This window comes from Geosmithia morbida (assembly GCF_012550715.1).
Source record: "Geosmithia morbida isolate 1262 chromosome Unknown scaffold_13, whole genome shotgun sequence".
Lineage (NCBI taxonomy): Eukaryota > Fungi > Ascomycota > Sordariomycetes > Hypocreales > Bionectriaceae > Geosmithia > Geosmithia morbida.
The window spans coordinates 290,149-317,284 of NW_023336200.1; the positions used below are offsets into that span (position 1 = coordinate 290,149).

The 27,136-nt window shown below is 54.7% G+C and overlaps 9 protein-coding genes across 9 annotated transcripts; 4 read left to right on the forward strand and 5 right to left on the reverse strand.

Annotated features, from left to right (window-relative positions):
* Nucleotides 1–1,120: 1,120 nt before the first annotated feature.
* GMORB2_2448 (ATP-dependent Clp protease ATP-binding subunit ClpX) lies at nucleotides 1,121–2,967 on the forward strand (the record flags this gene model as incomplete). The annotated part of the gene is made up of 2 exons (XM_035464428.1): nucleotides 1,121–1,818; nucleotides 1,878–2,967. Coding segments are annotated over 2 exons (1,788 nt in total), but the record flags the coding sequence as incomplete, so codon positions are not given.
* A 470-nt stretch (nucleotides 2,968–3,437) lies between these two features.
* Nucleotides 3,438–4,344, reverse strand: GMORB2_2449 (cytochrome c oxidase subunit 4; the record flags this gene model as incomplete). Its single annotated transcript, XM_035464429.1, has 2 exons — nucleotides 3,438–3,670; nucleotides 4,113–4,344. 2 exons carry the CDS (start codon nucleotides 4,342–4,344, stop codon nucleotides 3,438–3,440), a joined length of 465 nt encoding a protein of 154 aa, XP_035319615.1.
* Nucleotides 4,345–4,946: 602 nt separating this feature from the next.
* GMORB2_2450 (uncharacterized protein) lies at nucleotides 4,947–5,287 on the reverse strand (the record flags this gene model as incomplete). The annotated part of the gene is made up of 2 exons (XM_035464430.1): nucleotides 4,947–5,025; nucleotides 5,088–5,287. 2 exons carry the CDS (start codon nucleotides 5,285–5,287, stop codon nucleotides 4,947–4,949), a joined length of 279 nt encoding a protein of 92 aa, XP_035319616.1.
* A 487-nt stretch (nucleotides 5,288–5,774) lies between these two features.
* Nucleotides 5,775–12,551, forward strand: GMORB2_2451 (Mus7/MMS22 family; the record flags this gene model as incomplete). The annotated part of the gene is made up of 1 exon (XM_035464431.1): nucleotides 5,775–12,551. One exon carries the CDS (start codon nucleotides 5,775–5,777, stop codon nucleotides 12,549–12,551), a length of 6,777 nt encoding a protein of 2,258 aa, XP_035319617.1.
* An 884-nt stretch (nucleotides 12,552–13,435) lies between these two features.
* GMORB2_2452 (Fungal Zn(2)-Cys(6) binuclear cluster domain) lies at nucleotides 13,436–14,255 on the reverse strand (the record flags this gene model as incomplete). The annotated part of the gene is made up of 3 exons (XM_035464432.1): nucleotides 13,436–13,573; nucleotides 13,615–14,165; nucleotides 14,225–14,255. The coding sequence occupies 3 exons, from the start codon at nucleotides 14,253–14,255 to the stop codon at nucleotides 13,436–13,438; spliced, it is 720 nt and encodes a 239-aa protein (XP_035319618.1).
* Nucleotides 14,256–15,352: 1,097 nt separating this feature from the next.
* Nucleotides 15,353–18,577, forward strand: GMORB2_2453 (AAA+-type ATPase, SpoVK/Ycf46/Vps4 family; the record flags this gene model as incomplete). Its single annotated transcript, XM_035464433.1, has 1 exon — nucleotides 15,353–18,577. One exon carries the CDS (start codon nucleotides 15,353–15,355, stop codon nucleotides 18,575–18,577), a length of 3,225 nt encoding a protein of 1,074 aa, XP_035319619.1.
* A 147-nt stretch (nucleotides 18,578–18,724) lies between these two features.
* GMORB2_2454 (transcription initiation factor TFIIH subunit 1) lies at nucleotides 18,725–20,778 on the reverse strand (the record flags this gene model as incomplete). Its single annotated transcript, XM_035464434.1, has 2 exons — nucleotides 18,725–20,574; nucleotides 20,640–20,778. The coding sequence occupies 2 exons, from the start codon at nucleotides 20,776–20,778 to the stop codon at nucleotides 18,725–18,727; spliced, it is 1,989 nt and encodes a 662-aa protein (XP_035319620.1).
* Nucleotides 20,779–21,851: 1,073 nt separating this feature from the next.
* GMORB2_2455 (2-oxoglutarate dehydrogenase E1 component) lies at nucleotides 21,852–25,091 on the forward strand (the record flags this gene model as incomplete). Its single annotated transcript, XM_035464435.1, has 2 exons — nucleotides 21,852–24,462; nucleotides 24,547–25,091. The coding sequence occupies 2 exons, from the start codon at nucleotides 21,852–21,854 to the stop codon at nucleotides 25,089–25,091; spliced, it is 3,156 nt and encodes a 1,051-aa protein (XP_035319621.1).
* A 323-nt stretch (nucleotides 25,092–25,414) lies between these two features.
* Nucleotides 25,415–26,716, reverse strand: GMORB2_2456 (WD40 repeat; the record flags this gene model as incomplete). The annotated part of the gene is made up of 1 exon (XM_035464436.1): nucleotides 25,415–26,716. The coding sequence occupies one exon, from the start codon at nucleotides 26,714–26,716 to the stop codon at nucleotides 25,415–25,417; it is 1,302 nt and encodes a 433-aa protein (XP_035319622.1).
* Nucleotides 26,717–27,136: the final 420 nt, after the last annotated feature.

The following is a 27,136-nucleotide window of genomic DNA, read 5'->3' on the forward strand; positions in this document are numbered from 1 at the left end:
TAGGGAGGAGCGAGCAACTGGAGACAAGTCGATGGAAGACTACACAAAGTCCAGGACGAGAAATTGTGGTATGATTTAAATGAGAAGAAGCTGGGAACTGTACGAACTGTACCTGGGAAATATTGAGTAGCTACTACTGTTATTAGCATACTACAAGTACATATACATACCCGTATCCGTACATACATGTACAGATTACTTGTATGCGAACCAGGCCGACTTCCTGGATGTTTGGTTTCTTGGCAGATCGTACTGAAATCTTTATCGATAAACAGGACGTTTTCGGGGAATGCTTATCAGCTTATCCGGATCCCGATAAGATTTGGGCTGACAAGGTCTCAGTACTTCGTATTATTGTTTTATCAAGAACTGCTAGCATTTTAAGGTGGGTGGCCCCACTGACATCAATCACCGCACCATAGTAATATTTCGTATCCGTAAGTGCAGGAAGGGTGGAACGGTGCTAAATTTTTAAACTGGTGCCAAAAACTTGTACCCAAGGAGTGCAACTACAGTTTACTGCCTAGATCGCCGCTTACTGCGAGGACCACCTCTTGTAACATCATTAGCATCGTTCCCAATTCTGTGACCGTACTGACATCTAGTGGTACCGTGTAGAAACAGTATTGGCACCGCAGCGTGACCTCACTAGACTACTAATGCACAATCTAGACCGCCTGATATCGCTTAAGCGCCCCTCCCAACCACCCCAAGCTCCACTGTAAACTCCTCTGTGAATTATTTATCAATCATCGCCAGTCAACAGAAGTGACGCACTAAGCGCCCCACCCCTCTCCAAGCTGCGCCGACAATCGGGACTCAATCAAGCACGCAAACACTGACCATTTGTTTGGACATCTTGGCCCGAGGTCCCTGGAGTTCATCATTATTTTTCCTCTATAGTATCTGAACTCTATACAGTAGAACATCCGGACTGTGCCAGCTTTACCCTGTCGGCCTACAGTCCGTACTCTATCCAATTGCGAGCTCGATTTACTCTCAGCCCCGAGAGCGCAGCAACGCGACGATCCGCGATAAACATCAGCCTCCTTTCCTCGCCATCACGGATTCCGAGGCCTGAACATGTGAAACAAGAGGCCGGCCGACCATGTATATAGTGTCAAAAACGCTGACTATCCCCCTCCGGGGTTCACTGGGGGTTCAGCGTACAGTACTGGCCCGACCGGGCTGCCGGACCCGCCAGAGACAGCTGCTGGGTACGCGGGGAATATCATCGACGCGGGGCAAGGGAGACTTCAACTCTGGGTTCGTGGGCACCTATGACCCAACAGAGGAGTCTGGGCAGGGTCCCATGTTTAACAAGGCCAGCTTCGGGGTGCCGCAGTTCTACCCACGCGACCTCAAAAGGCGGGTGGACGACTACGTTGTCGGGCAGGACAGGGCCAAGAAGGCGATATGCACCACCATATTCAACCACTATCAGACGGTGAGGCGGCGGCGTCACCATGAGCATCAGGAGCGCAACCGGCGAGAAAAGGTCATGAGGCAGATGCTAGTCAAAGACCGCGAGCGGCACCAGCGTCGGCGAGAGGCCCGTTCTGTTCAAGGTCAGCAGAAAACCTGCGAAGGTGCCTTTTGGCCTCTCCAACCTGCTGACGTCTTGGGAAAAGAAGAGGAGCTTCCAGGTCCTCATGAGCCTGCGAAACAGCAACATGAAGCCAACGAGTTGGCAGAAGACCCGTTTGAAAACAGCCTATATACGCCTGAGGACATGTCCGCCGACGAACCTGTCCAGATCGATAAGAGCAATATGCTTCTTATAGGGCCCACGGGCGTAGGCAAGACTTATATTCTTGAGTACGTCAACCCGCACTACGCTCCAATATAGACGACTATGTTACTGACAGAGCATATAGGACTCTGAGCAAGAAAATAAACGTACCCTTCTCCATCTGCGACTGCAACTCATTCACGCAAGCCGGCTACATAGGGCAAGACGTCGAATCATGCATCGAGCGGCTACTTATCGAGTCCAACTACGACATCAAGGCGACGGAGCACGGCATCGTGGTGTTAGACGAATTCGATAAAATTGCGCGGAGAGAGACATCCACGGGACGAGACGTGAGTGGCGAGGGTGTGCAGCAGGCGCTCCTTAAGCTCATTGAGGGCACCAGGGTGACGATCAATGTCAAGGACAATCGATCGTCACGGTCGGCACCCCCGATCACCACAAACCTGAACCCTAGTGGCTCATCATCTTCCCCGGCGGGTCCTCCCGGTGGCAAGGTGGACCAGTATACCATCAACACCAAGAATATCCTCTTTGTGTTCTGTGGGGCCTTTGTAGGCCTGGACAAGGCCATCGCCCGACGTGTATCCAAGCCATCAGTAGGCTTTGGCGGCGCACTAAAGGGCCGTCAGTCGACGGGCAGTCGAGACGTGCTCCCCGAAGAAGTGTATTCGCATCTGCCGCATTTCTCGGGAGCGGAGGCATCGTCATTCACACCGCTCGATCTCGTGACGCCCGAGGACCTCCAGGCCTTTGGCTTCATCCCCGAACTCATCGGTCGACTGCACAACATCTGCACGCTGAGCCCCCTCTCCAAGGACGACCTGTACCGCATCCTGACGGAGCCGCGCAACAGCCTGTCGGCGCAGTACATGGCCCTGTTTGAGACGTACCCCTCGCATCTGCAATTTACCGAGAAGGCACTGTACGCCATCGCCGAGCGGGCCGAGTCGGCCGGCACGGGAGCCCGAGGACTGAAGATGGAGATTGAACGGGTCCTCGCCGAGGCCATGTTCGAAGCCCCCATGCCGTATGTCCTCATCACTGAGGCCTGCGTCAAGGGCACAGAGAAGGCAGCGTACTGGGCCAAGGATGGACGGTTCGAGCTTGATAGAAGGCTCGAGGAGGAGATGATAAACCCGCGGCCTACTACCCAGACGTCCACAACCGACACTCTTGAGAGGTACAGAGAAGAGGGACAGAGCGGAGGTTAATAGCACCTTGTGATGAACGACAGAACAAACAATTATGCAGATCAAGACAGAAGTTGACCGGGAGATTTTGACCTTTTTTTGCATCTTCTCATTTTCTCTTATGAACTAGTTCTTTAAATTTTACACGACGCACACCGGGGGGGGGCACAGTTACAACAAGATACGACCTCCTTTTCCCTCCTACCAATAACCTTGTGTGCGTCTTCGTTGACCCCGTAGCTTTCTATGACAAAGGAAATAAGGATAGGAGTTATAAGAGTTGTGGTTGGTTTTTTTCTTCTTTGAGAACAAGGTAGCTCTCTCGATCTGAAGCGATTAGAAGGTTCAATCAAGGCCCTTAAATCTTGCGGGGGGACTGGACCTGGCCGGGGCCCTTGTAGTTCTCAGAGGTGATACCGGTCAGAGGGTCGGCGCGTTGTTGCTGTAGATATCTTGTTAGTTTCTTGTTTCTTCCGTCTTATTCTTGTTCTTCATCTTCCTTCCCAAGGGAATGTGGGATGGTGACTCACGATAAGCTGCTCGTTGGCAGCCTCCTGCCACTCTTGGTTCATGGTGTGGGGAGCAGGCTTGGCGAAGAATCGGGCGGTAGCGAAGAGGACAGTGGTGACACCGAGGCCGGCAACGACGCCCCAGAAGACCTTGGCGTTGGTGCCCGGGGGGTCTACAGCGCGGGGACCGTGGGGACCGAAGGCAATCCAGTAAGCTATAGAAGAGAAGAATATTAGTCAACTGAATCGAGCATGGGGGAAAGAAAGAGAAATGTGGTATGTAATGTGGCAAGAGGGGGGGAGTAGAGGGAGTAGACAGTGCAGGTAAGTGCAAGACTATCGGGTCGGGTTTGGTCCGCATGGCGCGAGGCCCACGGCAGAGCCATCAGCCAATAGTGGACCCGAGATTCGACCTGACCACGGCGAATGCAATGAGGCCACAGTGATACGGAAGTCACGGGGCGAGGGAGAAGGGCGATTGAGGGATTGGGGGTAAAAATGGTAAAAAGGAATCAATCCAATGCAATATGAAGGCATAAAGTAATGCATTCCGTATCGCCTTGGATTGAATGGGTTGGTGGTGAGGGAAAGTGTTCTTTTCCCTCCCATCTCACACTCCACCAGGGAAGAAAAAAAAAAAAGGGCAAAAGCACGCACCGGCTTTCTGCTCCTGAATAGTGAGATCCTTCCAGCTGCCCTTCATACGGTCACGGAGGGCCATCCAGAGATCAGCCTGCTCCTGAAGAGGCATTCCTTCCCATCGCTTCTCGAGGTTCGCCAGCGTCGGCTTGGAGATGGCGTGAGTCGACTGGGCGCGGCGGGCGGCCAAGGGGACCGAGGAGCGAACGACGCCGTTGCGCACCATGCTGGTTGCCGAAGTGCGCATCATTGTGAATTATTAGAATGAACGAGGAGAACAATGTATAGAATTAATTCGACGGTCGCAATTGGACAAAGGGGAAAAAGGTCCGCGGTCGAGGGCTGGCTGGGATTTGGGCGTGAGGGTTTTCGGGATGAAGCGGATTGGGGGAAGGAGCGAAAGTCGATGATTTCCTTTGGTGCAAGGCAGAAGCTCTCGGCCTGGATGACTAAGTCAAATCACGTGACTAAAAAAGGTGATATGGTCTGATTTCCGGCTACATGGGTATCGAGGGCACGAATGATATTGGTGGTATTAGAAACTGGAAAAGGATGTTCTTGTCACTTTTCTGATACATGATGCAGCAATACATTGTTATTTGCCTCTCTTCATTGCAGTACAGCCTGCGCGCTTTGAGAATGCATCTTTGTTGTACTACTCATTCAAAGTTGTGTCGCGTTGCGCCCTTTCGGTCCGCCGGAAGCACCCGTTAGGACATCCAGTCATGGCACCTAATCGTTCCGTCAACGATTCCGAAGACCGTTCCATCATGTATCAATTGGTTCTATCCTTGACGGTATATTCTCAAAACTATTATTGTACACTTTCGAATCACACATTTCTCTTCCATCTCACGATGAGCCACCACCGTCCTTGTTGTCTATTGTTTTCTGAGCCTCAGCAATAGGTTGCGTGGGTGGCGGTGACAATCTAGTCGAAAGATCCGTTAGAACAATCAAACAAACTGTAGGGTAAAAGTGAGAAGAAAATACTTTCGAGCGTCGGCTTGCTGTTTTTTGGCGGCTTCTTCAAACATAGGCTGGAACGTGTAGACTCCTGTGAGAGTTAGTTTGGTCACCAGGGACACAAAGAGGCTCACCGGGGTTTTCGTCTCTTTTTTTCCTGTCTCACCTCCAGCAATGCCACAGACAATGGCAAACCCCAATGGTAGAATCTTGGCAACGGCACTCATGATGGGCAAGCTGACGGATGCACTTTGTATGGTGCAAGTCGGAGCGAATTTTCGGTTCAGTGTCGTTGAGATGAAGATGGATCGAATCACCACTTGTTGTTAGGGGTGTAAATTGCCATACTGAGATGATGACAAAATAAGTGCGACAGTGAATTACTAAATGTCTGACCGCAGAATTTTGTCATAATGCATTGACGTAGCTCCACCCTTGAACCGCAGAAGCCAAACGCGTCCCACCAAGACGTGCAACCGCGTAACTGAGGAAGGTATTACGTCTCATAGGTATTACCAATCGTTCCTTCCTTGGAACTTCGCTTTTGCACCAGTCCGAGATCCCCACATTCCCCAAGTTTCTTTACGCTCTTTACTCTGGCATTATCATTGCCTCGATCACCTCGGCTCTTTGCGAGAGGACATCCACGTGAGAATACATCGGCAATGGAGACAGAGGCACGGTCCTGCACGGTACCATGACCATAGACGGACCATGGTCGACTGGAGGACACTGGGAGAAATCCCCGATTCAGAGGACGACGATGGCTTCGACAGCCAACAAACTGCCATTCCAGAACAACTACCAGTCGAGCCACCGACTGGGGCACCGATCCCTGCACATTCACCTCTACCAGCACCGCTGCCAGACCTGGATGTTGCAAAGACATTTGCCAAAGATATCTGGGATATCCCCTCCTCCCAAGAAGGGCCCCCGATAACCCCAGCACCACTCCCATTACATGCATCTCCCAGGCCAAAGGAGCTTCCGGCTCAGCCTGCACCTGTGCAGTCCGAACCTTGGTCTTCGCCTCTATCCTCACCACTATCCTCACCGGTTTCCCCACCTCTATCATCCCAAGAACTCCCCCCAATTGAGGAACTGGTGGTCCCGCTTCACATACAAGACCCTTCTCTGCCCCTCCCTTCGTCCGCCACCCCGAGGCCGACACCGACATTACATACCGCCAGTACCCAGGCTATATCGCACATTTCCGAGCCCGATGGCACCGAGACTCCCTTACGACTTATTTCGACACAGGCGCCGGCCCAGAGCCAGATTCTTGGACACGATGTCGAACTGCAGGAGGTTAGGCGAGCAGCTTTCCAATATGAGCGTTCGCTGAGGACCCGGAAGCCAGAGCAGATGCGCCCATATTTCATGGAGCAGGCTCGTTTCAATAATGAGTGGCGGCAGCATGGTCTACGCCCTCTCCGAGTCTCTTACCAACACCGCCAGCATGAGATACGACACCAAGAACGAAATTCCCAAGAGCGAGATTTTGAACCAGAGAGTCAGGATTCCATCGGTCATCAGCAGCCCACAGATGAGAGCCAATTGCCTGCTTCCGACGATGACTTGATGGACGGGCTGCGATTTCCCGACTCTTCCTCACCCGCCAAGACCTCTCCTTTGAACAATCGTGGTGGCCCGCTGAGCAGCCAAGGGCGTTCTCATGTTGACACCGATGGAACTAGCTTGGATGGCGATGACTTGCCGTCTCTGCAGGATTTGGTAAAGCACCGTCGTCTGAATCCTTTATCCAGGAAGACTGCAAAGCGGAGACTTTCTTCTGTCAAATCGGCGACGAAGAAGCGTCCGAGGTTATCAGACCCTGCCGAGAGCCCTGAATCTCTTAAGCCACATCAGGCCTTCATCAGGCCTCCTGACTCGTCTAACCCATATGAAGATTTTGACGAGCCATCCCCTGATGCAGGCGAGGATGTGTCACCTCCGCATGCTCGAAGAGGCACTGGAGCGCATGTACGGAAAACGCATCAGGCGGCTTCTACGCCCTCGCAACATACAGCCTCCACCATTCCTGCGCCGCTGGTCATCAACAGTGATTCTGATCAAGATACGGAACGACCAGAAGTAGACGGCTCGGAAGCCGACGATTCGACAGACTCTGACGACTCTGGCGATGGATCTGACATAGTTCACCAGAATAGCCGTCGCATACGAGGCGTGCTACCCGCCTCCTGGTTGCGAATCGACCAGATGCCGGGCTGCGACAAGGTCCAGGAGAGAATGAGGAAACGCCGCTTGGAACACTCCCCTGAGCGCAACCACCGACGAGGGGTGGCCCAGCGCAGGCAGGCAGATCCCAGCACAATCAACGACAAGTTTCTCTTCGAAGACACCGATGACGAAGAGACACAACCAAGCCAAGTTCAACCGACGACCGATGATACCTTTCACAGACAGACAAGACTCCATCTTCAGCCGATCCCCGATAATGGCGGCGCTTTAGATGACATGGATGATGGTATTTCTATCGTGGAGGAAGACCTTGTAAACTTTATGGTTTCGAGAAATAAGCGGCAAACAAACGTCGCAGACGCGTTCCAGAAAGCCTCCAAACGTCCAAAGACGTGTGGGTCCCAGCCGACCATGATCCAAGCAAGATTGCAACCCAAGATTACTGGTGCCTTCCCCAGCTCGTTCACGCCCCGGCCAGCTGCCAAGGTATCGTCAGCAGCGAGGAAACAGACAAAGAAGACTCGCCAGCAGTCAGCGTACCCACGGAACACAGGAAACCTGACTCATGCCCAACGCCCTCGGCCACCACAGCTTAGTGTTCTCGACGTCATTGAGCCGGATGCTCCCAGGTTCCTCAAGATTGCCGCTCGCACAGCTAGAGGTCGCCGAGACCAGGGCCGGTCTAAGCCTGGCAAGAAATCAATCCGGATGGCAACAAGGGCGGACCATGTTGACGCCGCATCAGTTCTCTTGGATTGGACAAGTGGATCTATTAAGCAGCGTCCGTCGGTGACGGTAGCTAAGAGGACAAGACAGGCCAGGCCACAGCTGCGCACCTTGACTGAACTATCTGCCAATGCACCAAAATCTACATCGCCAAGCACCTGGATTCCTGGGAATCCTCGAAGGAGGGCTGTTCCAACATTGGGCCTTGATCGCAATGTTCCTCATAAGCTGCAGCTGCCCCTTGATGGAAACGATGACACCGAGAAAGAAAAACTACGAACCAGAAATAGTGCTGTGAAGGCTACTGCGCCCCGTGTCAGACCAGCACAACTCGAGATGGATTACAGGGAGGAGATGAATGCGACTAGCTTCCACGCCGGAAAGAGACTCCTCGACCGTCTGTACCGATCGAAAAACCTCGAGTCAACAGTTGCAAGCTCGGTGCTCTCAGACAGCAACATTGGCCATGCGATAACGCCGGAACCGTCTACCTTGCTGAGGACATCATCCCTATCCACTGACAGGCCATCCTTCAAGAACAGCAAGGATGAAGTACCCAAACAACGACGCCCCACCAAGAAGGGCAGGCCACCTCAACGGGTTGACATTGAAGCACCTCAATATTCCCACGCGAACGACCCCTTGCCCACCAAATATGCCCCATCTCAAGTTCCGCAACCGCAACCCTCACGCCTCGATACGGAAACAGCCAAACTAGTAGGCCTTGGAAGCTACGGGACCCAGTTTACCCACCATTTTGAGATGTTCCCACTTGATGTGGGCGTCTATTTTCATGAATCTACACTTCTGGGATCGGGCATGGTTGAGAGAGTTTTGCACGGCGAGCCTCGCAATGGAACAGATTGCGGCGATGATACTGTGTGGCCTAGAGCAACATTCACTCTAGGAGAGCAGACGATGCGATGGGGTCCATGGTCAGCCCAGGTATCCTCGGAGATGGGAATCGTACTCGACCATATGGCAGAGCAACTCGAAAAGACACCATTACCTGGAGTGGAAGCGCATGACGCCCCCTCTGCTGTCACCACCGCACACCATATTCTTGTCTATATCGAAGGCTCCCTGACATTTAACTCACAGCCTCAGCTCCAAGCTTTTGTCGGTCGCTTTATCGAAATCGTCCAGAGCTTCAATAGTCGTGCTTTGTCCTGCATCGCCAAAGAAGAATTTGCTTCGGGAAATAGTGCTAGGATCTTTCTAGGGGCCTGTGACCGCCTGGTCCTTGCTACTTTTCGATCCTGGGCACTTCTCAAGAAGGAACCGACTATGATGGGCGAGAAACTCCAGATGGAGGAGCTTTTGATAGCCGTCGCAGCTGTGATCGTGAAGGCCCTATCGCGGCTGGGGTTGGACAGTATGCGCACGATATATAAGGAGTTGCAGAACTCTCGTTTCCGTGAACGAGGCTTGAGGACCGATGCGACAGGGACAGCGATGGGTATCCATTCATGGGTGTTGATATTGCGTGTTCTTGAAATTGCAGCGATCCCGCGTGCCTCGTTCTGGGACTTGGTGCAGACTGAGTTTGTCCAACCGGGACTGGTCTCCAGTGTCGATGCGCGGGAGCACGAGCGTCTATGGGAGGACATGTTTACTCTCCTGCCGCTGATCGAGTTCAATGACATGGGCGTCTTGGTCCCAGGCCGTCGGTATCAGAACACGACAGATGGCTGGGGGATTCCCCAGAGGATTCTCAAGAGGATATTTCAACTATACCGGGACAACCCGCGCCAGCCGCCGAGCTTCAATAACTACTGTCGCGCGCTTGTGGCACGCTGTCACTACCTCGTACAGCAATGGGGGTGGCAGCGCTGCTCGAGTATAGTGGGCCTGATCTTCGACTTTTTTGGCTCTCAGAACCTCGCCCATTTACGTAACGAGGAGTCTTACAGCTCACCGCGCTTCCTCGAAGAGCTGTCGAGAAATCCATCGCTTCAGGTTGAGCCAGAAGATCGATGTTTCCATATCTTCCTCAAACTTGTGGCGCTGAGCATATTGAAGCTCAAGGAAAGCGGCGATTCTTCTTCCACCAAAGATATCAGAAACTTGGTCGCACGCACAGTTCCGAACCACAACCGTCAGTACCTCAAAGAGCAGAGAATCCATGAGCGGGACCTAGCCGCCCTTCGGAACCATCACGACCTTCTTTGCACCCTCTACTGGGCTGCGCCTCCGGACCAGCGGCCGAGTGTCGGTCTACTCGAGAGACTCGTTGTGCCTGCAAGCTCCCACAAAGAAGCTTGCCTTATCAATATGCGCGCCTGGAGCCAGCTGGCGCGATACATTGTTGCGACGGGCCAGGCGACGATATGTTTCAAGCCATTCAATCAGTGGAGGAACACATGTTTCCAGCAGATGATACAGCAGTTCGACGAGGCTGCCGCCGACATTGAACGACAGTTTCAGGGGCTTTCCAAGGATGTCACCAAAACCATCAGCCAGGACATGATCAACGCTATGGTGGCCATGAACAAGACGGCCACCATGGATGTGCTCCACTTCTCCGTTTCGGCCTCCCTGGATGTCATGAAGCACACTCCCGACCTAGAGACGGCCACATTTGCGATGAGTTCCTTACAGCTGCAGCGCGTCTTCCAACACTTCTCGGACGTGCCCCCTGAACTCGACTGGGCGATTCTCAGGGCGGCTCTGTCGACACTCGACGTCTTTCTCGCCCACGTGGACAAGTTCAAAGATGAGGAGGAGAGCCAGCAGAGCGAGAGCCAGATACTCAACTCGGCACAAGCCGACGATGCTCTGCTTGTTTTGCATCAGGACCTAGCGAAGAGCTTCTTCACCATGGCACGGCGAGTGCTCTCGCCTCGATCGGCTAAGAAAGGCTTGGGCGCCACCCCTGCTGCGGTAGTCGACCGGGCGGCATCTCTGGAGCAGGTCACGGTCCTGAGCGCGAGGATGGGCTTACGCTTTGCCAATGCGTGTGTCATGAGACTTTCAGACATGTTCAAGCCCGGAAAACATGGCATATTTGCTGCCCTACCCCACCTCCTGGGCCTCGAAGAACGGCGATACCTGAGCCTATTCGTTGCGACACTTCTCAAGAATGGATACGACGACAACGACAGCACCGACCTTAGCGACGCAGGGTTCACCCTGCGGGAGCTGTGGATGCTCTCAATTGTCAAACCTCGAGAATCGCTGGGGTTCGAGAACGAGCTGGCCGAGCAGCTAGCCCGCCGTGGCAAGAAGTTTGTGCCAGATACCGTCGTCGGCCTCGCCACCACACCCGACTACAACATGAATCGAGACCTGTTCCAATTCGCCATCTCATCGATGAGAAGGTCAGTCAGGGACGCGGAGCCGAGAGTTAGAAAGGCTGTCATTGCCGAAGACTCCAAGACGCTCAAACTCGTCATGGAACAGATCAAGGGCGACCTGAAGACGGTGGCGGAGCAGGATGCGTCCGAACATGGAATTTATGTGTCGTTTGTACGAGACATTATTGCACTCATCAGGGCGCACGGATCTGACATCTGTAGCGTCGACGACTTCTTTTACCAGATCAGCAAGGAATACTCGCCATCTGTGCGGGACCCGCAACTCCAGGTGGCGGCCATGATTTCGTACGGCCTCCGCCTCACCGAGGAGGGCGACGGCAGCCGCACAGCGCATCAGCTATTCTTCTTTCTCTTCAACAACTTTAAGCTGGCCATGATGAATGACAAGCTGGGGGAGGAGGTAGGCATGCTACGGTGCGGGCTTCAGGACCCCGGGATCCTCAACTTTGTTCTCGGCAACATGCTCCCCGCCGCGATACGAGCATCGGCCGATGAAGAAGCCTCATCGCTCCTCGTCGACGTGTATGCGCATAGCTGCTGGATCCACCTGGACGGCAACGTTGCCCCCCAACAGCTGACCGAGGGGAATTTGCGCCACGTTATGGCCACACTTGGGGCCATTATAGATGGTCTGGTGGAGCGGAGCAGCCGGAGGCAGGACGGGAGGCCGCTCTCCAACACGGGGATACACATGATTGGGCAATTCTTGGGCATCATGAACATGCTTTGGCCTTCCATCCATGTCCTTCACATGTTGGAGGCGTCCCCAGAAGGCTTGGATGATGTCAGATGCCTGCTTGGGGAATGCCGGTCCTTTACCCTCTGGGTAGAGACGTACATGGAGGAGGAGGAGATGGACCTGACACCCGGAGCTCTCAAAAGAGGACTAGACAAGGTACATCCGCAGCAGAAGCAGGTTAAGTCTAAGCCAGAGACGTCGAGAAAGATGAACCCCCTCGTCGCCAGCTTCAAGGACAACATCATCAGTGACGTGCGGCGCAACTGGATCGTATCCGAAGAAAGGCTGACGATTCAAGCGCCCGGCAAGGCGCAGAACACGCAGTCATCGAGGGGGGTGGAGCGAGCATTGTACGATGAGAGGGAGGTGTTGATGGATGTGCTTCAGCGGGCAATAGAGTGGAATACATGGTGGGACAAGGTGTTTGCAACGTCCGCGGCATCATCAACGGCTTGTTATCGACGTGGTGCTCGAGCGATTGCTATAGCAGGTGCACCACTGTTTTGAGATGATTGACGAGACGATCCCGCTACTTGATGATGAAGGGAGGTACAAAGTCACATGTGATGAGAAAAGGATGAATGAAGGGCTAGATACAAGCATTTTAGCATTAGATGGCATATATTTATAAAAATCCCAATGATATCTCACGGTACAGTTTCATGTTGTTCAAGGAGAATATCGTAATCAGCTTTAGAAACATCTCACTTTATATATTTAAATATCACTAGAAGCTGAACAGTGATTAGAAGAAGTTCACATGCCTATTCGAATGGTATATCAATCCTTACTCCCTTTTTCTGCGCCGGATGCGGGGTAGACTATGAGACGAGGCCTGCATCATGAGGTACAAACAACAGCCTGGTAGACTGGATGTTTTCTGCAATGAATATGCAGTTTGTACATCATGTCCTTATGTTCTTTACCTATATCATAGACATTCTACGCCGGTAGCAAGATACTAGTACCAAGCCCCGGGGATGCACGATCAACAGTAGTGGCAGGAGGAGGCTCGGGATAGGGGAGGTCATCATCGAGAAGTCACCGATTACTGTCATTCGGCACCTCCTGAAGATTGATTTTCTTGCCAGTATGATTGGCCTAACCCATGCCATGAACCACGTCGGCGAGCTCCCTATTCTCATGCTCGCTCCACACGGGTAAAGTCCACTTTGGGTCACCCAGTAGATGACATATGTCCACGAAGTCCACCTCGAGTGCCCGCATCGGGACATGCCTAGACATCATGGGAGCCACCGGTCATCGTGGCCAAGGTTCTTGCAAATATCTAGCAGGGTGCGTTACCAGACGCCTCACATCTACCACATGAACTGCGATGCCTTGAAGAAGATGGCGCAGTGGGCGAGGACGATGAGGGCCCTCGACCTCTTCTATCGCATCGGCCTAATGATGTCGGGTGGCATAAATGTGATCCAGCTGATGATGCGCAGCGTCATGGACTGGTTAATGCCGTCGCACAGATAGTGGTACAATGACCCCAGGTACTTGAGGGTGTTGTAGTATGTCTCCTAAATAAATAGTCAGCGTCGTCCGGCCCAATGCTGGACACCATGACCAGCAGCTCATCTGGGATGCACCACTCTGCTTCTTCTAGGTTGATCGGAGGCCGGTAGAACAGGCAGTGGATGCCGGTCCGGACTAGCCTCTCCACGCTGATGGGCTGGATCATCAGGCCTATACCCCTCCACACCACTATCCAGTCCACGATGTACAGGTCCATGCCTTCTGGGTAGCGGAAGTTGCTGAACGACAGCGCTACCGGGAACAGCGAGTTGCAGATGAGCCCCGGGGATGTTTCCGGGTCTGCTCGCCAAATCGCCTGTCTGTACCCTTTAAATGACCGAGCGCGGTACGTCAGCGCTTTTCTAGGGTCAACCGACTGCTTGTGCGTCTGTAGATGCAATGCTGATAATGCCAAGAGACTCTGCATGAGAAACGGCGTCTCAAAGGCATGTCGCACGATGCGAGTCCGCAAGAGTTTCTCCGATGGCCGATCTGCACCACACTCCACGCTGAAGGAGGACGACGTGGCGGCCGTGTAGAACCACAACAGCCGCATGCCCAGGTCGCTGTCGGCTACCGAGGGTCGGAACAGTGGTTCTGTGATGACTTAAGTCTCCATCGGGGTTTCCAAGAAGCTGCGCTCGCTGGTCGTCCACGACGCGGCAGCAGGGAGTCGCTGATGTCCATGACTGGTCGACGCTGCCATGGTGATTCGGGTTTTGGTGATGTGCGTTTCCGTTTCGCCGGCTGACCGGTCAGCTGTGTTGTTACATGTGTTGTCGACACCGGGGTTCGACTTGGCCGAGCAGGAGTTGAGTGCACGCACTCCATCTTTCGCAGTCTACACGACCTGTATGACAGACGTCCCTATCGCACTTGACTTTGCGTGCCTTGCATGCCTTGCATCCCGATCTCGACTACTTGTGTAGTCGTCTTGCATGGTACGGCTTCTCTTCGGCAGTCGTGATTTTAAGAGTTGATCCTTGCCTCTCTTGTTGTTGTTCCCTCTGTTGATTGACTTGGATGGGTATACCGACGGTACCCAAGCTCAAGTAATAATATTCGAATACCGCTGAGACATAGTGTGCTCGTGTGAGGAAGTTTACGATATCTGTCTACTCGTAGTGTATCGAATGCACCATAAAAGATCATATTTCGACAGAGAACAACCAACAGTAAGTGAAAGAGAGGCAGACGATGAGAGCTGTTTCCTTGGTCCCTCCCTCCAATTTTGTCCCCGGCCAGTTCCCTTCGTCTTGTATTACTTGGAGGCCGTGCTGGTTGACCAGTTGCGGAACAGAACTTGGAATTATTGCTTGTGGAGATAGGCGCTACAATGGAGCTATGGTGAGCCCTTTGAAACCCTTGGAACATTAGAGACAATTAGGAAATGCTGACCCGACTTCAAGAATGGAACGAGATTCTACTCCCGCACTTGTAAGGTTTCCCCTCTCGTAGGATCTGTCGTAATCTTCATGCTGGATAAGGTCACGACTCACTGGTTGCTGCGCCTTGATCTTTCTTTGGAGTTACATAATCCACAAGACGGAACCATCCGGATTAGATCTAGGTGATAAGAAGTCAGCTTAGTAATATATAGAAGATGAAAAGGTGGCTTAGTCATCATCATCGACCCTGAGGCAAGAATTCAAGGTTGAATACAACACGCGATTCTACAAACATACAGAACGGAAAACCAACAGATAGAGAGGAGAGAGAGAAAGCAGTTGCATACTCTCTCCCCGCCTCACCGATCAGACTGCAACCCCGGAATCACCTCCCGGATGCATGTGCAAGGCCTAGCCCGAAGCACGGTAGCCTTGGCCGCCAGAGACTCTCGGTGTAGAGCCAACGGCATCACCGCGACGAGGGCTGCTGTGGCTGCCACCGTCTCATCCTTGGCCTCTTCGAATACTTCTTCCCTCTCCCGATACTCATCACGGTCTTCACTGTCCCGACGGTCATTCCACTCCTCCACCTGCCGACACGACAACAGCGCCGTAGACACGCCGCCGAACCCCTGGAGACCGGGAAGCAACCGCTCCATCTTTGAAGACGATGTTAATTTAGAAGAAGGCCAAGCCGGTGCCGAGGTGCTGGGCGAACGCCCGAAAAACTCGGCCTTTGGTCCCCGAAGCAGAAGAGGCCAGAACAAGCGGCGGTCCGCCTTGGATCTGCCGCCGGTCAACCTGCCGCCCACCTTTCTCGAGAACAATGTTTCTCACTTCGAGCCGGGTGTTCAGCCCAAGCTGCCTGTGCCCATTATCATGGATGCCCGCCATCCTAAAGTGTCCCGACTGCACACTAAGAGGAACAATAACAGCAGCAAGAATGACAGCAACCTCACACCAAACATTAGGACGACTAGCACCGCTCTCGAGGAATACTTTGAGACGGCTGTCAACATCCTTGTCGAAAGGGAGACGCAACTCTTCGACGACTTCAACGACCTCCCGGCCAACCTTCCCTCGCCGTGGGATAACTCGTTCCAGATAGAAAAGCTGGTACGCACGTGGGATAGTCTGATTGACGTCTCGTGGCAGCTGGCCGATGCGCTGTACCCCGCCCGCGACGCCGAATACACGTACCGGACAAGGCCGTTTTGGTGGTGGCACATCTACAAGGACCTGGATCGTCAGGGCCAGACGTGGCGCGACTCCTTCGATCGACGCGACCCTCCTATCTCCCTCCAGCTCAAGTACTCCGAGTTCCTCAAGGAGCCGCTCGCTCACTCCATCGCCGACTTCCCCCCGGAGACATTCGATAACATCTGCAAAAACCTCGGGCGCGACATACTTCAAATGGCCCCCGCCGATTTCGACCACAAGGCCGGAAAAAGACCTATCCAGATTCTCAGTATGACGGGCTACAGCGGAAGCGCTATTGCCCGCTCTATTGGTAGCATTGCCGGATACCTCAACATGGCTGATGTGATCCAGCTGGACGCATATGACCTGTCGACCATCGTGGGCGGGTACATCGGCCAGGACTGGGTGTACTCGCGCGGCGCCGTGTCAACGATGGGGTTCCGGGCTGCCGAGCTCGGCGGACGCATTGCTAAGGAACCCGAATTCTCGCTGGGTTCGCAACACGACGATGAGGACGATGAAAACATCATCAACATGCGCGCTACGACGTCGGGTGCTGCGTGGAACAACGAGTTCCAAAAGGTTCGCCAGGGCAAATATGAGTGCTTCACTGACTGGGAGAACCTCAAGATCAACAAGGTGCTCGACAGCATCATTTCGGACCCTGTGGCCGACAGCGATAGACCCCTCGTCGTCCAAGTTCACGACTACGTCGAGCTGAGCATGACGCTTGAGGGCTCTGTCATCCTGTCCAAGCTGCGGTCGCGCATTGACGCTGCTTGGAAGAGGGGCAGGGCCATTGTGCTCTTGGGCACGTCATCGTGCGCCAACCCCTCGGACGAGTACCAGAGCATGGTGCGTGAGTTGGGTGCCACAGACTTGGTCATCTCGCGGTCCATCCGACCTGATCGCGCCGAGAAGGAGACGGGCGTCGTGATGAAGCCCCAGGCCGCGCCCTTCAACCTCCAAGCCACTGACACCCTGGACGAGAACGCCCGCAACATCAACCGCATGGTCTGCGCCATCGACCCGTCCGCCGACCCCAGTTCTGTACCTCAGTGGCGCATCACTGACCTGGGAGACACTTACTGGACCCATCCAGCCTTCCAGGGCAAGCCGCGGAACCTGCTTAACTCGTCGGTCCTCCCGCTGCCCGAGGTACACAACCTGGCTCGTGGGTTCCGCGACGTCGAGCTCATGCCTCCCTTTGGCGGATCGGCCTCGTTCCTCTTGCGCGCTGCTATGGGCCCCCTCCGCCAGCAGCCCGGCCAGGATCTGTTCGAGGACGCGGTTGTCAATGACGACCCTGGCGTGGACCCTAGAGAGTCTCCTGCACGTGGAGAAGACCCGAGCAAGTACGACGGCAGCGGTAGCCACCGCCCTTCATCACCGAACGGTGTCAACTTGGCCCGCTTGAACGAGTACGAAAAGCGCATTGCCAACGGCGTCATCAACCGTGAGAACCTACGAACGACATTTGGCGACGTGCACGTTGCCCCAGACACGATTGGCGCGCTGAAGCTGCTCACATCGCTGGCGCTCGTCCGACCGGATGCCTTCTCGTATGGTGTTCTGGCGCACGACAAGATTAATGGATGTCTCCTGTACGGTCCCCCGGGGACAGGCAAGACGATGCTCGCCAAGGCCGTCGCCAAGGAGTCCGGGGCTAACATGCTGGAGATTAGCGGGGCTAGCATCAACGACAAGTGGGTTGGCGAGGCGGAGAAGCTGATCCGGGCCGTCTTCACACTGGCCAAGAAGCTCTCCCCCTGTGTCGTCTTCATCGATGAGGCCGACTCGCTCCTGGCCAATCGCAGCATGTACAGCAGCCGCGCCTCGCACCGCGAGCACATCAACCAGTTCCTTAAGGAGTGGGACGGCATGGAGGAGACGAGCGCCTTCATCATGGTGGCCACGAACCGGCCCTTTGACCTCGATGACGCCGTACTGCGCCGCCTCCCCCGCAAGCTCCTTGTCGACCTTCCCCTTGTCCAGGACCGTGCCGCCATCCTGCGTCTGGTCCTGCGCGACGAGGCGCTCGCACCAGAAGTCGACCTCGAGAGCCTCGCCAACCGCACGCCATATTACTCTGGCTCGGACCTTAAGAACATGTGTGTCGCTGCCGCCATGGTGGCAGTAGAGGAGGAGAACGCTGCTGCGGCAGCCCACGAGGGACCGGAACCGTACGCTTACCCTGAGCGCCGGACACTCTCAGCTGCACACTTTGAGCGTGCCCTCAAGCAGATCCCCGCCAGTATAAGCGAGGATATGGAATCCTTGCGTCTGATTCGCCGTTTCGACGAGGAGTACGGGAACCGAAGGAAGGGTAGCGGTAAGAAGACTATGGGGTTCGGGGCTGGTGCTGTAGCCTCCAAGGATGATGTCAATCCTGCTAGGGTCAGGCAGACGGGGCGGCCATGATGTAACATTATATATACATATATCCATTTGTTTGCTTTTCTGTCATTGTATGGACCATAACACGAAGAGAAGGGAGGAGCAAAAAAGGAGTCTTGCTGCCATTGTTATACACTAAAGTGGTACTACTAATTAACCATATGATACTAGTTAAACCTGCTCCGTAGACACCTTAACACCTTCGGCCGCCAGAGCACGTGCATAGTCTGCGCGAGCCTTTTCAATCGCATCGAGAATGGGCTGCATGAGCTTGACGACGGCGTCGCGCCCCCCGCCGACCATATCTGCCTTCCAGCGAATCTTCTTACCTGTGCGCTCGTAGTGTGCTCTGATCTCCTTTTTGCGACTGGCAATGGTCTCGGAACGGTCGGCCTCTGCCTCGTCGGCCACGGCATTGACGCGCTCCGCCGACTTGGTCAGCGACTCGGCTAGGTACTGCAGCTCGGCGGCGCGGTCGGCGTCGCCAGACAGGAAAGCTGCCCAGAACTGGTGTAGGAACTCAACCGTCGTGGCGTGAGTGAGTCCGCACTTGTCCGCCACGCCTTGCGATAGGCCCATGGGTGTCGTCGCGTCACTATCCTGTCCATATTGCTGTGATCGCTGCTGCCGTATCCCGTCCATGATGTCCCTGTCTGCGGCCCGCAGGACGGACCGCGACCCCACGTGCGCACGCTTCTTCTTACTGTTCCCGTCATCTTGGTCGTCGTCGCTCTCGCTCTCGTCGTCGAAGCCAATACCTGCATGAAGATCTATCCCGCCTCCGCCATCTTCCTCGAGTGTTTCTAGGTCGCCTTGAATCTCGAATAGTACATCGTCTGGCTTCTGTTGCGCAAATAGACGTGCGTTGGCTGATGGTGCTGCGTCGCGCTTCGAGAAGAACTTGTTCTGCTCTTTGACATTGAGGATGATGCGCTGCTCGCGTTCCTCCTCTCGGAGATCGCGTAGTGCAAGCTCTCGAAAGAGGTCGGAATCGTCACCAGCACCACCGCCGTGGGCGTCTGAAGGTGCGACGTTGGTCATAATACGCTCACTGAGGCTGTTGAGCGTCTTGACAATAGGGATGTTGGCGCGGGGGCGCATCTCGATGTCCTTGGCATTGCCACTCTTGAATCCGCCTTGATTCTCTTCGTTGGCCTCGATGTCGATCATGTGTGGCACGCTCTGGGCCATGATTCGACTCTGGAAACCCTGGGTGTTCTCGCTGGCATCGTACTTGTCAAAAAGGGGGTCAGGCGGGTCATTGTCAGCGACGCGCTCACCACGGAGCTTCTTGGACAGGCGACTGAGGAAGAAGCGCGACCAGAACTGGGCCTCGGATAGCTTGGGAACGTTCTCGTTGTAGATGCGCTTGACAAGCGGGTGCTGTGAAAATATCATCTGCACCTGCTCGATGGTGATGCTGAGCTTGAGCTCGCCGTCGACGGTGCGCGGCTTGACGGTGGACAAGACGTTGTAGGCGCCCTTTTTCTGGTTCGTCTCGATGGCGTGGGAGCGCAACATGTTCGTTCTTGTGGACCAGAACTGCGAGTTGAAAGCAGCTCCTGATATGCTATCCGGTTTTGTCGACATGGCTTCCATATAGGTTCTGTGAAGGCTCTTATCCTTTCTCATGAGAGACTGCTGTAGCTCAATGTCATTCTTGAGCTGGTTGTCGTCGAACCACCGTATAGAGGCTGCCTGAGAGTTGACGGTACTGGCAAAGGCCATGGATGCGGACCTGCTACTACCGTTTGCCTCTTGCTGTTGCTGCTGTCCCTGCGGCGCACCCGTGTCGGTTCTAGTAGCACCGGTAGGTGTGCCGGGCGTGGGCTTCGGCACATTGGGGTCGTTGCTCCGAATGTCTGCGAGTATGCTAGATAGCAGGTCCCTGACAGCCGAGGCCTCAATCTTAGCCTCTGGTGTGTTGAAGTGGAATAGATGGGATATGGGCTCGCCATTGGGCGACTTTTCCAGTATCTTGAGCATGACCTTGGCCGACGTCTCGGGTGTCTGTTGTAGGTCTGACGCAAAGAGAGTTAGCCAGTTGAGCAGATTTGAGGTTAGTAAGGCTTCGAGTACTATTTACTTGAAATGGAAGAGACCGGCAGTGAGAGTGTCTGTAGTCCGCTTGAGTTAGGCGTCCATGTGACCGTCTGCTGGTCCGGGGTCAAGGTGAGGATGCCATCTTTCTTCTTGTACAGAGTGCGACCCACTGGAATGGTCATGGTGGCAGGCCAAAGGATGAAGGAAAGATGGGACGGAAGGAAGATGCTTCTACGGGAGTGATGATGTCGTCATCCCCATGCAGACGAAGAGACGAAGCACAGCTCACGATGCCAAGCTCTGAAGGGGAGGGTGTATGTCTGAGTACCGGGCCAAAGGCCCTTTCTTTTCTCGTTTGTTCCCTTCGAGTTCGTATATGCGAATATGTTGGATGTCTGGGGCTCTAGGTGCCGTAAAGCTTCAAAAGAGCAGATAGAGGTATGGAAATAGGTGTTAAGGTTGTGATAGGATTCGTGAAGAAGTTGAGACAAAGTGAGGCTTGATGGCTTGAGCTTTGTGTGGCTGGTGAAATATCAGAAGTGGCTCGGCCATGTGGCTCAATTTCTCTAAATAAATGTGGCTAATGAAGAGAGTATGTGGCGGTGGCGCCGGCTATGATGACCATTTAGCCGGGTGCATTGGGTCCAGATTCGCACTGTATGTATCATGTCGCTATAGCGGTGGAGGACTGTGCATATAAATCTGGCAACTGTGTACATTATCGTGTTCGGTAACTCGTGCGCTATGACTGGCCCGAGACAAGGGATCCACAGCGGTGGAACCCCCTGGAGCCCACCCAGAGCCCACCTATCCCCCCCTGCAACCCACTGTAGTCCACCTGGAGCTCCCCCAGCTACAGCGCAACACAGTTGTCTACCGAATTCTGCCGTCATAATAATTTTTCTGCTCCTGCCGTTTGGCTGTTGGCAACCGACTGGGAAGGAACAACCGGGCCAAACGTTACTTTTCTCTCTCCAACCGCGTCCTTGTCTTTATTTCCCTCTTTCTCTCCCTCCAAACCTCCAAACCTCCCCATCAGTTCCTCATCTCCAGACCTCATATCCCGGCCACCTTTTGTTTGCCCTCTGCGGGAGCTTACAAGTCTAGGGAAACGCCGGAGGAATGAGTCTCTAATTCCTTCTATTGATTATTGACTCCTTTGTTGATACGCACTCCTTACTCTTCTGTCCTTTTCCTCCCTCGATATATATATATAATATATATATAACCCGACGCCACCCGTTTCTGTTCGACCATGTTCAGGAACTCCCTATCCAGAGGTAGCTCCTCGCTGTTGAGGAACGCCCGCTTCCCGGCCTCGTCCTCGTCCGCCTTTTCCGTTTCGACCACGTCAGCTCGCACCTCGTCATGGAAGCTCTCTTCCACCAGAAGGCCTTTGGCCATGACCTCGGCCAAGCAACAGCGCTCTTATGCTACCAACGCTATAGAGCAGCCCCCCGACCCCAGCGACAGCTTCCTGTCGGGAAGCACCGCCAACTACATTGACGAAATGTACATTCGCTGGAAGCAGGACCCCGAGAGTGTCCATTCCTCGTGGCAGGTCTACTTCAAGAACATGGAGAGCGGCGACATGCCCATCTCGCATGCATTCCAGCCTCCTCCAAACCTGGTCCCCGGTATGACCGGCACTCGTCTTTCCACCGGTCTTGCCCTCGACGACGGCTCCGACGTCACCAACCACCTCAAGGTCCAGCTTCTTGTTCGCGCCTACCAGTCGCGTGGTCATCACAAAGCCAACATTGACCCCTTGGGCATTCGCACTACCGCCGCCGGTTTCGGAAACATCAAGCCCAAGGAGCTTACCCTTGAACACTACCAATTCACCGAGCAGGACCTCGACAAGGAGTTCAATCTCGGCCCTGGCATTCTCCCCAGGTTCAAGCGCGAGGGTCGCGACAAGATGACGCTCCGTGAAATTATCAATGCCTGCGAGCAAATCTATTGCGGCTCCTACGGTGTCGAATTCATCCACATTCCTGACCGTGAGAAGTGCGATTGGCTGCGTGAGCGCGTTGAGGTGCCTCAGCCCTTTAAGTACTCCATCGACGAGAAGCGCCGTATCCTCGACCGTCTCATCTGGAGTTCCAGCTTCGAGACCTTCCTTGCCACCAAGTACCCAAACGATAAGCGTTTCGGTCTTGAAGGTGGTGAAACGCTCGTTCCTGGTATGAAGGCCCTTATCGACCGCAGCGTCGACTACGGTGTTAAGGACATCGTCATCGGCATGCCTCACCGTGGCCGTCTCAATGTCCTCAGCAACGTCGTTCGCAAGCCCAACGAGTCCATCTTCAGCGAGTTTGCCGGTACTGGCGGCGCCGAGGAAGAGGGCTCCGGCGATGTCAAGTACCACCTGGGTATGAATTTTGAGCGCCCCACACCCTCAGGCAAGCGCGTTCAACTCTCTCTTGTTGCCAACCCTTCGCATCTTGAGGCTGAGGACCCCGTCGTCCTCGGTAAGACGCGCGCCATCCAGCACTACAATGACGACGAGAAGACGCACCGCACCGCCATGAGTGTCCTGCTCCACGGTGACGCTGCCTTCGCTGCCCAGGGTATCGTCTACGAGTGCCTCGGCTTCCACTCCCTGCCTTCCTTCTCCACAGGTGGTACCATCCATCTTGTCGTCAACAACCAGATTGGTTTCACCACCGACCCCCGTTTCGCCCGCTCCACGGCCTACTGTACCGACATTGCCAAGGCCATCGACGCCCCCGTTTTCCACGTCAATGCCGACGATGTTGAGGCTGTTAACTACGTCTGCCAGCTCGCCGCCGACTGGCGCGCCGAGTTTCAGCACGATGTCGTCATTGACCTGATCAGCTACCGTAAGCACGGTCACAATGAGACGGACCAGCCCTCCTTCACCCAGCCCCTCATGTACAAGCGTATCCAGGAGAAGCAGCCCCAGCTCGACATCTACGTCGAGCAGCTGCTCAAGGATGGCACCTTTACCAAGGAGGACATTGATGAGCACAAACAGTGGGTCTGGGGTATGCTTGAGGAGAGCTTCACCAAGTCCAAGGACTACCAGCCCACCTCCAAAGAGTGGACCACGTCGGCCTGGAACGGCTTCAAGTCGCCCAAGGAGCTGGCTACCGAGGTCCTTCCCCATCACGACACCAACATCCCCGAGAAGGAACTCGCCCGATTGGGTGAAATCATTGGTTCTGCCCCTGAGGGCTTCACCATCCACCGCAACCTGAAGCGTATCCTTAACAACCGCACCAAGTCGGTTGTCGAGGGTAAGAACATTGACTTCCCCACCGCCGAGGCTCTTGCCTTTGGCTCTCTGGTTTCTGAGGGCTACCATGTCCGCGTTTCTGGTCAGGACGTCGAGCGCGGTACCTTCTCCCAGCGCCACGCCGTCTTCCATGACCAGGAGAACGAGGGTACCTACACGCCTCTTCAGAATGTCAGCAAGGACCAGGGCAAGTTTGTCATCTCCAACTCGTCGCTCAGCGAGTTTGGCGCCCTCGGCTTCGAGTACGGCTACTCGCTGTCCTCGCCCAACGCCCTTGTCATGTGGGAGGCCCAATTCGGCGACTTTGCGAATAATGCTCAGTGCATTATTGACCAATTCATTGCCTCTGGTGAGTCCAAGTGGATGCAGCGCACCGGTCTCGTCATGTCGCTGCCCCACGGCTACGATGGCCAGGGACCCGAGCACTCGTCTGGCCGCCTCGAGCGGTACCTCCAGCTTTCCAACGAGGACCCCCGCGAGTTCCCCTCGGAGGACAAACTCCAGCGCCAGCACCAGGACTGCAACATGCAAATTGTCTATATGACGGAGCCTGCGAATCTTTTCCACGCTCTCCGCCGCCAGATGCACCGCCAGTTCCGCAAGCGTGAGCCTCACTTTACTCCCCTCTCCCCTCCCCTTCAACGTTACTCTCCCTTGTTTGACTATATACTGACTTTTGAACGATTAGCCCTCATCATCTTCTTCTCCAAGTCTCTGCTACGTCACCCCATTGCTCGCTCCAAGATTGAGGACTTTTCCGGCCCTGATGCCGGCTTCAAGACCCTGATTGCCGACCCCGAACACGAGACTGGCAACATCAAGTCCCCCGAGGAGATTGACCGTGTCATCCTGTGCACTGGCCAGGTCTACGCTGCCCTGACGAAGTACCGCACGGAGAACAAGATCACCGACGCGGCCATCACACGTATTGAGCAGCTCAACCCCTTCCCGTGGCAACAGCTCCGTGAAAACCTCGACCAGTACCCTAACGCCAAGACGATTGTTTGGTGCCAGGAGGAGCCTCTCAACGCTGGAGCCTGGAGCTTTACTCAGCCCCGCATCGAGACTCTTCTCAACGAAACTGAGCACCATCACCGTAAGCACGTCATGTACGCCGGTCGCAACCCCAGCGCTTCGGTGGCCACTGGTCTCAAGAACGTCCACTCCAAGGAGGAGCAGGAGCTCCTGGAAGTGGCCTTCAACGTCAAGCAGGATAAGCTCAAGGGGGAGTAGATGTAGGAGACCAGTGCACCAAAAACCCAAAACATTACCCAGAAGAGTACGAGGAGGAGAGAAGTGGCAGGCAGAAGAAGGCCCGTTGCGTGTAATATTGAATTTTTATCTTATCCTCTGCAATCATTCGTCTCATTTGTCTTTAACATTGTATCATATATGTTTTATCCCGCCTTTTTTTGCTCATTTCGAATAGAGTGAGGTTGGGTAGATTGAAGGAAGGGAGAAGAGGAGAAGAATGATGGAAGCAACCTTTGTTGATTAGAATTAGAAGCAAGTTCCCTCCCCCTCCGTTATATGTGTATGTGTCAAAGAATGGATTGCTACGATGTGCTGGATGGGACCACCACGAGTTGCCAGGGCCTGACGAGACCGTCGTCCCCCGTGGTGACCAGCATCTCCTCTACGCCTCTCCTGTCAGCTGCCACGCCATCGTCCCACCTCTTGCACCAGGCCGCATGGTTGACCTCATACGGACCGTGGGCATTGTGTCGGACCTCAAGGATGGACCATTCTCCAGTCACGACGTCCTCCTGATACAAGACTAGAAGGCCGTCGCTGCCCGTGCTGGCCACGAGACCCGTCTCTGGACTCCATGCTGCGGCGTATACGTCTGATGAGTGCACCTTGGGCAGGGTGGCAGTGCATGTCCAGTCTTCCCTGAGGGAGCGGCGCATGGTGTTGGGGATGCCGCCCAGGGCAGGCTTAGCACCGCCATCGGCGTCGTTGGAGTCTTCGTCGGTTGACTGGTCGAGCGTCCACAGGCGAATGGTGCTGTCGGCCGAGAAACTCAGCAGGCGGGGGAACTTGTCTCCAGCCCTGGGACGACGTTCCCACTCAATGCCCCAGACTGTACCGGCGTGACCCTCAAGCACGGCGACGCACACCCACTCCGCGTCGGAGTCCTCACGCCACACGCGCACCGTGTCGTCATAGCTGGCGCTCGCGAGGACATCGACGCCGTACGTACCGCGGCGGGACCGCCCGGGAACGTCGGGACACCACGCCAGAGCCTTGACGTCAGCCTCGTGCTCGTTGAGGACGGCGATCGTCTCCCACTCGTCGTCGGCTTCGGATGCCCCAATATCCTCCCACACCCAGACCGACTTGTCGCGAGAGCATGTCGCCAGATGGCCGCCTGACGGGCTGAAGGCGCATGACTTGATCTCTGAGTCATGGCCCTCGAGAACCAGAGTAAACTCCCAGTCAACGGCGCCGCCAGCATTGCTTTCCGAGTCCGATCCGTCAGCCGTGATCTCCTTCTCCCTCGCCACGTCGCTGTGGTCCTCCCACCGCCACATCCCGGCTGTGGAGTCAAAGCTCCCTGTCACCAGGCACAGCTTGTTCGGACCGAGGTTGGGTTTCCATGCCGCGCACCGCACCGATCGCGTGTGGCCGCCCGTCAGGGAGCTGTGGCTCGACAGTGTCGACAGGGAGAAGACGGTGACGGACTTGCCGTGCGCCGTGGCTAGCAGGGGGAGTGTCGGGTGCGGCGTCGAGCACCATGCTCGCTCATGGAGGTCGGGGTTCAGCGGCTCGAGGGGGGTGAGGTGGTGGGTTTCCGTTGTCAGCGTCGTCGTCGTTATCGCTTTAGCCTCTGACGGCTCTGACCCCGACGTCGGCATCGTGGGGTGATGTGTGTGTGTGTGTGTGTGTACTGAGGATCTCCAGCCTGTGTAATATGTCCGAGATAGATGTATACGAGGTTTCCAATGATTCAAACGTCCCGGGGACTTGTATATTCGCGTGTAAATGGCAGTCGACCGGCTTCGGGTAATGGATTGGTAATGATACAGAGATTGCTGGTCGTGGGACCGGAAGTAAAATGTGGAAGTGGGTGGAAGAAAAGGCACCCCACATTGTTTTTTTTTTTGGAGGGGAAGGTGCGGTTGATGTATTTAATGCTCCTTCCCCAATCTATTCCCTCGACCAACTAACCGTGCCTTCCTTTGAAGTTTTTCTTCTTTGATGCTCTTATTTACGCTCTGAATAGACTGCAGAGTAATCGTTAATCACCAACAAATATTATAGTAATATACACTAAG